General features: G+C 32.6%; 2 protein-coding genes across 2 annotated transcripts; one reads left to right on the plus strand and one right to left on the minus strand.

Annotated features, from left to right (window-relative positions):
- The first annotated feature begins 5,104 nt into the window (after nt 1-5,104).
- On the plus strand, nt 5,105-6,447 carry LOC108333670 (uncharacterized). Its single transcript, XM_017569146.2, has 2 exons — nt 5,105-5,379; nt 5,467-6,447. Exons 1-2 carry the CDS (start codon nt 5,151-5,153, stop codon nt 6,255-6,257), a joined length of 1,020 nt encoding a protein of 339 aa, XP_017424635.1. The 5' UTR covers nt 5,105-5,150; the 3' UTR covers nt 6,258-6,447.
- Nucleotides 6,448-8,029: 1,582 nt separating this feature from the next.
- On the minus strand, nt 8,030-9,169 carry LOC108332795 (receptor-like protein kinase THESEUS 1). The gene has a single exon (XM_017568099.1). It carries the CDS (start codon nt 9,167-9,169, stop codon nt 8,030-8,032), a length of 1,140 nt encoding a protein of 379 aa, XP_017423588.1.
- Between the last annotated feature and the right edge of the window lie 1,641 nt (nt 9,170-10,810).

The raw sequence follows: 10,810 nt of genomic DNA on the forward strand, positions 1-10,810 counted from the left end.
GTCTCCTCTATCCATACTTATCTACGGGCGAATATTTTTTACGTGATTAAGTTAAATCGATTATAATCATACAGAAAAAAAAGTTAAGCAACCTTCTTATGGTTGCTAGCTTCAATATTTTTTATAATAAAAATCCCAAATCTTCGACCGTAATTTAGTAATCTTTTTATATATTAAATAAAAGTGTAATTTATACATTTTATGTTTTCAACAGGTGTTTACTCATTTTTTTTATTGAAAATAGTTTTTAAAATAATATATACAGTATAACTTCTTTTTTTAATTAGATGCCTTACGATTTCTTTTAGTTTGCTTTCCTTGTACAATCTATGCTTTGTTTGGCAAAGTAGAGACATTAGACGGTTCACGTAATTTTTCAAAAAGTTCATAGAGTTGACCTTTTAAGAAGCGGTATTTTAACATATATTGGCATGCAAAAGGCATCAAAGTTCTAATCATAGAATTCGCAACCCTAAGGTTCGGAACGCTGAACGCGGGCCAAACACATCATATGGGAAAACATGCTGAACATTTTATGAATTCTCACTCAATCTCTTATTACTTATTAAACAATACATAAATACATTAATGCATGATTATCTACATCACTTTTATTTTCAATAATTATAACTTTTCTAGATAATTTCAATAAATATCATATCACATTACTCAAATAAAAAAAATTCAAAATCTAATTAGAAATGTAAAAGAAGACCGGATGATGACAGATTTGATTATCCCGATGAAGAATTTATACCTATATTTAATGATTATAATTCTTTTGTTTCATCTCTAACTTGTGTATGTTCCTTACAATTTCAAAATTAATTAAATAACATTTTTTGTAAAAATAAAAATTATTACATAGAAGCATGATATTAGAAGTATTCATATTTGAATGAAACGTGTAACATTCCAAAATATAGTATAAACTATAACAGAGAGTTATCACATACATGATAAGATAGAACAGTTATCCAACTAAAATATAAAGTATTAACTTTATAGTTATCAAAAAACGACTATAAATTTAAAACTTTATATACATACTATAGTATACTCAAAACTATATACAAAATTCTACGAAACAACTACTCCGCAGCATCACCTCCATCCAATGCTTGTTCCAGAGATACCTCTTCTTCCGCTGCTCACATCCAAAGGATGATCATTGCAGAGAAAGAAACACCAATACATACAAAACACAAGTACACAACAGGGTAAGCTAGTTTAAACAAAGATTAATCATACACTCATTTACTAAGCTTCATACAATTATACTATTCATTCACATCACATAAACTCTTAACACATAACACCACACTAACTTTGACTGTCCAGACTTAGAATGATTACCGAGCTATGGCGGGTCGTGTACTCGTGGTGGCTTCTACTGCTTTGCAAAGCCATTGCCAATGGATTTCATCCTACCACACTCACGAGGTTAGTCCGTTATCACTCACTTTGGGTCATACTAGAAGCACCCAAGACTAGGACCTCCTGCTACTCCTCACGACATGGATCAATCCTCTCTACTTGAGAATGAAAGACCATTGGAGTTTCAGGATAACCCCCAAGACTAAGCTTCTGCATTCATTATAAACTTACTTGAATCTCAACAAGAGATTGCACTTTGAATCACAACATAGGGCACCACCATGTATCTCTCCTTGAAGATCATGAAATTACGTACATTAACCATACTTTGAACTTTACACTTTGAATTTAACCAACTTACACTTTGAAACACAACATACATCAATAACCAATGATATTACATAATACAACTTCAACTTACTTCATAAAGCACTCAATGTTTCAAGTAAAACAACTTAAGTCCAAAGGAAAAGAGTGAAATAACCTTTACCATTCACATAACGCACACATTCGCAGAGCGAAACAAGAGACACCTCGCACAACGACCCATCTCACTATGCAAATCCTCAGACAGAGACCCAACCCTCTAAATCATTCGCATAGCGGTTAGACTCGCTATGTGAATAAACTGCAACTTGAATCAGACCCCAGACCCCTCGCATAACGTCCCAGCTCGCTATGCGAGAGCCTCAAAAATGGCTCAGGCTCCCTAAACACTCACAGAGCGAAACACATTCGCTGTTCGAATAAAATGAATATTAGTCCCAAACCCCAACCAGTCGCATAGCGACCTGATTCACTATGCGAATCATCAAACAGAGACCAACCCTCTCAATCCATTCGCAGAGCAAGCATGTTCGCTGTGCGAATGCCTTGGCAAAGAACATCTCGCCAAGGTGACTCGCTATGCGAATCCATTCGCACAGTGAGTGTGCATAATCTGTAGAACGAAAATTCTGCAGAATTATGCAACTCAACCACAACTTACCAATTCTAAACACTTTTCCCAACTTCTAACACTCCTAGATTGTTGTATAAACTTAATTAGACTTGTCTAAGTGATTCTAAACCTACCTAACATCAATCTAAAGTGTTTATGCACCAATTCCTACTCTAAAACATCAATTTCATCAACTTAGAGACTCAAATTCCAATTTACCACTTTGAACCTGCTTTTGACCATTTTAATGACTCAAACAAGTCACATACAACTTACCTAAACTTCCCAAACAGACCATATCAGCATTTGACATCAAATTCTCAAATTCACTACCTCACTTCCTCCAAAATGATTCTAAACAACTACAATTCACTTCACATTTTATTTGATCACCACTATAACAAATTACTCACATTGGTATGTTCAATTACAGCATCACACAACATCCAATTCAGCTTACAATAATCATTTCACAGTTTTCACGATTTGACATTCGAAGAACATACGATTAAATCTACTCAAAACCTAATATTCAACTCAAACAACACTATAACACAAAATTTATCACACACATATCATCCTACTAATTAAAACAACAATCCAGCTTCCCTTACCTCAAAGATAACAATCCAGCTCACAGAGATACTCCGACAATGCCTTGCAACGAAAGGAAACTCAACAGAAACCTATAACTCACCTTTTGGTGATAGAGAACAACTCTTAGAACCTAAATTGAGCTAAAAAATGAAGGAAGAAACTGTTCACCACATGCAAGACAGAAACGTTGCATGCTCATAGTCCAAGAATACACAAATAAAAGGGGAAACGACTTACCAATTGATAAACACGAAATTGATCGGTCAAGATTGAAGCCCTCAATGCCAGGATCGCCTAGGCACCTCCTGATCGTCGAACATATAACACAGCAGTGAGAGATGGTTGAGAGAAGTCAGAGAACTCTGAAGAATAGTGTTCTAGAGAGATGAAATGTTCTTAGAATAATGAGATATGTTTATAAAAATTCTATTTATATTATAAGATTATTTTAAAGTAAAATAATCTGTCTCATTATTTTAATACACCTATCTGCTCTAATACTCTATTTTCTAGGTCCTTACAAAATCGTAGGTGTGTCAAAAGTGGGTTACCAAAAGGATTAAAATATCGTTTTAGTTTCTCCAATATTAAATATCAATAAAAAAAATTATAATTATATAATATCAAATAATAACGTGATTTGAGTAAATAATTATAAAAAATAGTGAAAATGACAAAATGTGAATATTAGAAAATAACTAACCAACCAAACAAAAATTAATATAAATTTCTTACATTATATAATAAATTAAATGTGTTTTAATAATTAAAAATGATTATAATTTATACCTATATTTAATGATTATAATTCTTTTGTTTCATTTCTAACTTGTGTCCATATATGTTCTTTTCCTATTTCAAAATTAATTAAATAACAGTTTTACAAAAATAAAAATTATAACATAGAAAAATGATATTAATAGCTCTTGTTTTATCAATTATAAACTTATGTGTTTTTTAATTTAAATGATTTATACTTGTATTTTGTATAGTATGAGAGAAAAGGCAAAAAATTAAAACTGTATAAATTTTATATAATTAACAAAGTTCATTGTATTTCTTGATTAGTATATAATACAAAACGGAAAAATATGAGGAAGTATCAAGATAAAATTCTAATAGGTAATACTTTCTAACACAATCTCTTGAACACATCTACTATTAATAAATTTTGATACGTCTCATGTGCTATTTAATGTCTCTCTTATAATTTTTGTAATTTTAAATAAATATTTGCCAGTATTAATATTGTAATGCGTATAAAAAAAGCGTGTGTTACTCCCTCCCATTGTCCCTCACTAAAATACTATTTTGATTATTTTCCTATTTGTATAAGTTTAATTTCTAATTATCTCTTATATATCTGCTATTTTTTTTTATCAAAATATGCTTAATTACTTTAATTCATAAATAATAAATGTTATGACCCTTTCTTTCCCTCTCATCGAAGATTTCAGTTTTTTAAAAAATACAAAAACTTCGGTAATATATTTTATATTCATATATTAAATAGAATAATTAAAAAAAAACTACAACTAAAAACAAATTTAATACTTTTATATACTATTTTTCTTCCCAATCTCTTTCAGCGTCGTAAGGAATATTTATATTTTTATTTAAACTATCATTTTTAAAGTTCAAAACAAGGAATTAATTTTTGTCATCTTTATTGTTCATATAATTTTTAATTAGTTTAAATACATGCATATTTATTATCATCACGTTGAAAAAGAAAAATATGAAATCTTACCATTATTTTATTAAAGTTGAGAAAAATATTATATTTCTTATTCTTTTTTTAAAAAAAAAACACTTCAAACAAGTTAAGAAGAAACATAAATTACTTTTTTTAATAAATGAATTAATTATCAATATCTGGCTAAAAAATATTAATTACCACAAGTCCAGCCACTGATTTGTAGTTGAAGGTATCAGAAATCATGTAAACCTGCTATAAGAAGAAACAATAATAACAATAAATAATTTTAAGAATCGTTGCGTTATCTGCTTTCAATGAACAGAACCCATGTTCATCATTCCTTTGAGTTTAGTTATCTTAGCATTATATTATATAATTATACCACAATTACAAGTTTGCAAAAGCCACCTTCATAATACAGAAGCAACCCTAAAGAAGCATCTATAAATAGCTGTGGCAGATGCTGTTGCTGCATCATTCAGCTTCAAGTCTCTGTGTGTTTCCCACATTTCACACAAACACACAGAATACTGAAGAATGGGAATCACCAAAAGAAGTTCCCTCCTAATCTTCTTGCTAGTTTTTGTCTCAACCTTGATCCATGCCAAGGCATATCAAAGCCAATTCTGTGGCAGAAGATCAACACGATGCTTTGGAAAGTACATCAAGTGTCCTATTGAATGCCCTAACAGTGAAACAACAGATCCTAAGGCTAAGGTTTGCCACATTGATTGCAACAAACCTATTTGCAGGGCAGAATGCAGAAGTAAGAAAACCTCTCTTTCTCTAATATGAATGTCTAATACTTCATGATTTGCTCCATGATTGAATCGGTTTTGTGATTGTTAATTAGGTCGTAAGCCAAACTGCAATGCACCAGGATCAGGATGCTATGATCCCCGTTTCATTGGTGGGGATGGTAGAGTCTTCTACTTCCATGGAAAGAGCAATCAACATTTCTCCTTAGTTTCCGATTCCAACCTTCAAATCAATGCTCGTTTCATAGGACACAGACCTGCTGGTAGGACCCGTGACTACACTTGGATTCAAGCCCTTGGAATTCTCTTCAACTCCAAAACCTTCTCACTTGAGGCCACCAAGACACCCAAATGGGATAATGATCTTGACTACATCAAATTCACCTACAATGACGGACATGTAGCCCTAGCCGAAGGCCCTCTCTCGACCTGGTACAATGAGGAAAAAGATGTGAAAGTGGAGAGAGTGGCAAACAAGAACAGTGTGATGGTTACACTGAAAGATGTGGCTGAAATCTTGGTGAATGTTGTGCCAGTAACCAAAGAGGATGACAGAATCCATAACTACCAAGTACCTTCCGATGACTGTTTTGCTCACTTGGAAGTTCAGTTCAGGTTCTTTGCCTTGTCCCCAAAAGTTGATGGTGTGCTCGGTAGGACTTATAGGTTGGATTTTGAGAACCCTGCAAAGGCTGGTGTGGCTATGCCTGTTGTTGGAGGAGAAGACAGGTACAAAACTAAGTCATTGCTCTCTCATGAGTGTGGTTCTTGTGTGTTTTCTCAGGGAAGTTCATTTCAGAAAGAGACCACTCTCCAAGTGATGGAACATGCCACCCTTGATTGCACCAAGTTCTCAAATGGCTTCGGAATTGTCTGCAGGAAATAACAACTCTTTTCCTTTTACCGTGTTTAACGTTGTGTTTGTTATGTATGTTAAGAAACAACTCTAATGCGTGGTTCAGGTGAAAATCCGAAACCTCGCCTTTTGGAGTCATCAATAATTCTACCCTTGTACTTGAATTTATCTGTTGTATGCTCAGTTGCTCATTGTAATGTTAAATGTAAACTTCAATTTAATGCAGATTTGCTGCTAAGAATATAAAACTGTTGTGTTTAGTTTAAATTGTTGACTCTTTATGAACCCTACGCAATTAATATATATATAGTTATTGTTCCATTAAAGATATGAAATAGCTTAAACTAGAACCTTCAGAAAGCATTCAATTCGATGTTTATAGGAAAAATTTAGGCTAGAGACATTCAATTAGATATTTATACCCGAATATATTCAACCTCCTGCACTTAGCCTTTGACTGAAACTCGCTAAAACTAAGTACTAAAACGGCTTTGCATTAAGTAAATTAATTCCCTTCTCTCTATTCTTTCCTCATGTTTATCGCTAAAGAAAAATGCTTTATTTATTGAACAATCAAATATACTACTCTTTGCATTCTTTTTTTTGTCAACTTCAGCAATCGCTTTAACTTGCTTGATCGACATTTGCTCATAGACCCTTTTGCTAGATTAATGTTTTCTGAGAGCCTCCTTAGTTTTTCCTTTAATCTTCATTCAGTCATTGGTAGAGAAAAATTAATCCAATTTTCAATTTTAATTCAAACAATGATTCTATCTTCTTAAAGTTTTATAAACTAGGGAAGATGATTTCTAATAAAATAAGGGTTTGAAAAGCAATTATAAAATATATGGTTTTTAATATCGATATAAAATCTTTTTGTGGAATTAATAAATAAACTGTTTTTTCTTAATACAATATTATAGAGCCAGTTAAGAAATAAATAGTATAATACAAAAAAGATAACCATGAAGAAAAAAAACTATACCATTGAAAAAGTACCAAAAAAATTTAAGAAACATTTAAAAGATAAAAAGTAATAAATATAAATAATTAGAAACTAAAAGTTAACGTTTTAAAATAGCTACTAAGTTACATTTGAAAAAAAAAAATACTATAAGCTACTAAAAAAACTCATTTATTAAAAACTGTTAATTAAACTACACGAACTTTTCAACTAGTTAAAAAAGAGTTCAAAACTAACTGCAAAAACCTAATCAAACGTAGCCTTAACACATAAGACTACTTTAAATATGTTCCCAAGAATACAAAACAAAATAATTTTTCAAAGAATAAAACACTAAATTGAACATAGTTAAATAGATGAAAAAAAAAACTAAATGAAAAATTGAAATTTTAAAGAAGTTTCATCAGTTGAAATATAGAAAAAACAACTTATACATGGCATATACAAGTATTTTTATCTTTCACCTTATAATCTTTGTAACATTAACACGTAAGAAACCCTGATGCAATAGTTTTTGTTGTTTCCTGGGAAGAATAGATATTTTACATGGAATTTCTGTATAGAAAATCTTGTTGTGTTGTTTTGCGAAGCTTACGTACGAGAATTCTAAACTAATTTTTGTTTAACCTTGTGAGAAAAGACACATGAAGAATTTTATAACGATAAAAGCTGTATATTATAGAGAAAGTAGAGACTATTTTATATAAAAGATAAAAAGAGAGAAAGCATGCAAACTGCAGAGCAAGAAAAACGGAAAAAACGAAAAACAAAACATCCTTAAAGAGAATGGTATAACCACTATACTCAAACCTTACATATAGTGAAACAGTGTTCTGGTTCAAAGACCAATACTTGTAACACTTCTGTCATTATGTTGCAAATTGCAATCTAAAAACGAAGTTTTCTCATTTTTTATGTTGGTGAGTTGAAGATGGAGAGCATCTTCTAAACAGCACAAGACAAAACCCATTGGTGGTCTCTTGATCCCATTCTCAGCTAGGCACCTTTTAGCCACTCCCCACACCTTTTCAAGAGAAGAAACTCTCACTTTGCCAACCAGATTTGGGTCTATGATACCATTTAGTTCAGAATCCAATGCCCATGATGCTAAACTGATTTTCTCTGTTGGAAGACTATGGTCTAAAGCAGGCCTACCAGAGATTACTTCTGTCAGAACCACCCCAAATGAATACACATCTGATTTTTCAGTTAGATGGCTACTTCTGAAGTACTCAGGATCTATGTAACCAAAAGTGCCCTTCACACTAATCACAACATGGCTCTCATCTAGAGAAGAAGGCCCGTTTTCTGAGATGCCAAAGTCTGATACTTTGGCAACAAAGTTCCCATCCAAGAGAATGTTGTCAGTTTTCACATCTCTATGAATTATGCCTTCAGCAGTGGCAGTGTGAAGATGGTGAAGCCCTCTAGCAGCTCCAATGCAAATTTCAAGTCGCTGCTTCCACGAGAGTGGTGCCTCGTTTGGTTCGTAGAGCCATTTGCTCAAAGGGCCATTGGCCATGTACTCATACACGATAACCATTTCCTCTCCTTCGTGGCAGTAGCCTATAAGAGACACAATATGAGGGTGTTGAAGTTTTGATAACAAACCAATCTCGTTTTGGAACTCGGTCAAGCCTTGTTTTGATTCAGGGTTGGCTCTTTTAACTGCTACTTCTGTCCCATTTTCAAGTTTTCCCTTGTAGACTTTACCAAACCCACCATTGCCAAGGAGAAAACACTCTTGAAAATTGTTTGTTGCTTGTTGGAGCTCTTGGAATGTAAACACTCTGCAAGAAGAACTAGTTGATTCACTTGCAGAGCCTTTGCCTTGACGAGACCTGCGAGCTACTAGCAACCAATAACAAAGTGAACCAAAGAACAACATCAAAATAGAGGCACCAACAACACACTTAACCAAATAACCATATAGAATTATGTTGGCAGAGATATGGTTTGTGAGGGAAGGTGATGCCATTGGCAAATCATGTAGTTCTAGCAACATATGTTTGGCAAAATAACAGAATGGCAATGAATATATAGATTATTTAACCTTTCATTTGAGTTCATTTTCTATCTCAAGGCACTACTCAAACCGATGTTTCTGCTTTATAGCCATTGAAAGAACTCACATAAGCTGTAGACCGCGAACAAGCATAACTTTTTGTCGACATTCAAATTTCAACTTAGTTAATGTTAATAAACAAGAAAGCAAGGGTTTATATCTTTGAAAACGAAAAAGTCAACTAAATATTAAAATCCGGTGTTATTACCTCAAGATCTAGTTGAATCTATTTTGACTAAGGAAGAATATAAAGTTTTATTTAAGTCTTGACTATCTGATTCCGGCTTAAAACACTCTAATTAAATAATATTTATAAGGTTTAATATCTCTTTTGTCTCTCAAAGTGGTCCTATGTTTTAAAAAAAAGTTCACAACGATTTCAAGTTGTCTAAAAATAGTTAAGTTAATCATTTTTGTTTATAGCATAAAAAATCTAACGGTACATCTAGCCCTGACCAAAACATCCTATTTCGAGGGACAAAAAAAGGTATTAAGCCTATTTATAACATTACAATTTGTATGAAGATTTTTTTTTATCCGGTATAAAATTATAAAATTGTATTTCTTTCTTATTTTTCCCAATAGATATATTAAAGAGTACGATTCAAAAATGTCATTTAAGCCTTTTCATAATGGAGCAATCCAAACCTACATCTATTTGGATCATATTATCATAACTAATGTCGTTAGTTTGATATTATGATTATTATATGTTATTATTTACTATGTCGTTATTATATGTTTTAGATAAGTATTATTCTAATAGGAACATAGGTTCACGGTTTATATTGTTGTAAAATCTTGACAATAATCACAAACAAAAATTTCTTGAGACATGTACATCCATTGTTCTTAAAGACTTATCCACTGTGTGTTGCGCAAGTGCCCCAAGATACAATAAGAACTTCTTGAAAATTCAAGGATACCAAAACTAGCAAGTAATATCTTTAAAGAGAAAAAATTACAACCCAAGATATTATAAGTATAAGAAAAAAAAGGAATCAAAATAATGAGAGAGAAAAAAGGAATCCAACGGTTTTTCTATGAGAGGGAGAGCTTAAATAGAGTTTCTATGAGAGGAAGAGCTTAAACATAGTTTATGTAAAATGGTGAGCTTAAGATGCTGAACCGTGAGAGAGAGAGCTCATGGTGTTGAACAGTAAGATGGAGAGCTCAAGATGCATTGTGTTTTTGAGAAAACACTGCATTATCTTTATAGAGTTTGGAAAAGATTTGAGACCAATTCACAAGCATGAAGCGTAGAAGAAACTCCACATCTGGAGGCTGAATTACAAGTACAACGTTATGTTATTTACATAGCAACTTTCCGAGTGAGGCAAGATCTTCTAGTGAGAAGTTATTGCAGCGACCTCTGCCAACCTGAGCTTGGCTAGACAAGCTTGGCCACAGGAGTTGGGCCAAAGGAGCTCAACCACAGGAGCTTGGCCACAAGAGCTTGGTTAACATGAAAAAGAGACAACAAGACTTTTGCAATATATATAAAACACATGTTTTATAAAAATCCCCCACATATTGCAAAAGGTAAAAAAAGAA

This window comes from Vigna angularis, chromosome 11 (assembly GCF_016808095.1).
Source record: "Vigna angularis cultivar LongXiaoDou No.4 chromosome 11, ASM1680809v1, whole genome shotgun sequence".
NCBI lineage: Eukaryota > Viridiplantae > Streptophyta > Magnoliopsida > Fabales > Fabaceae > Vigna > Vigna angularis.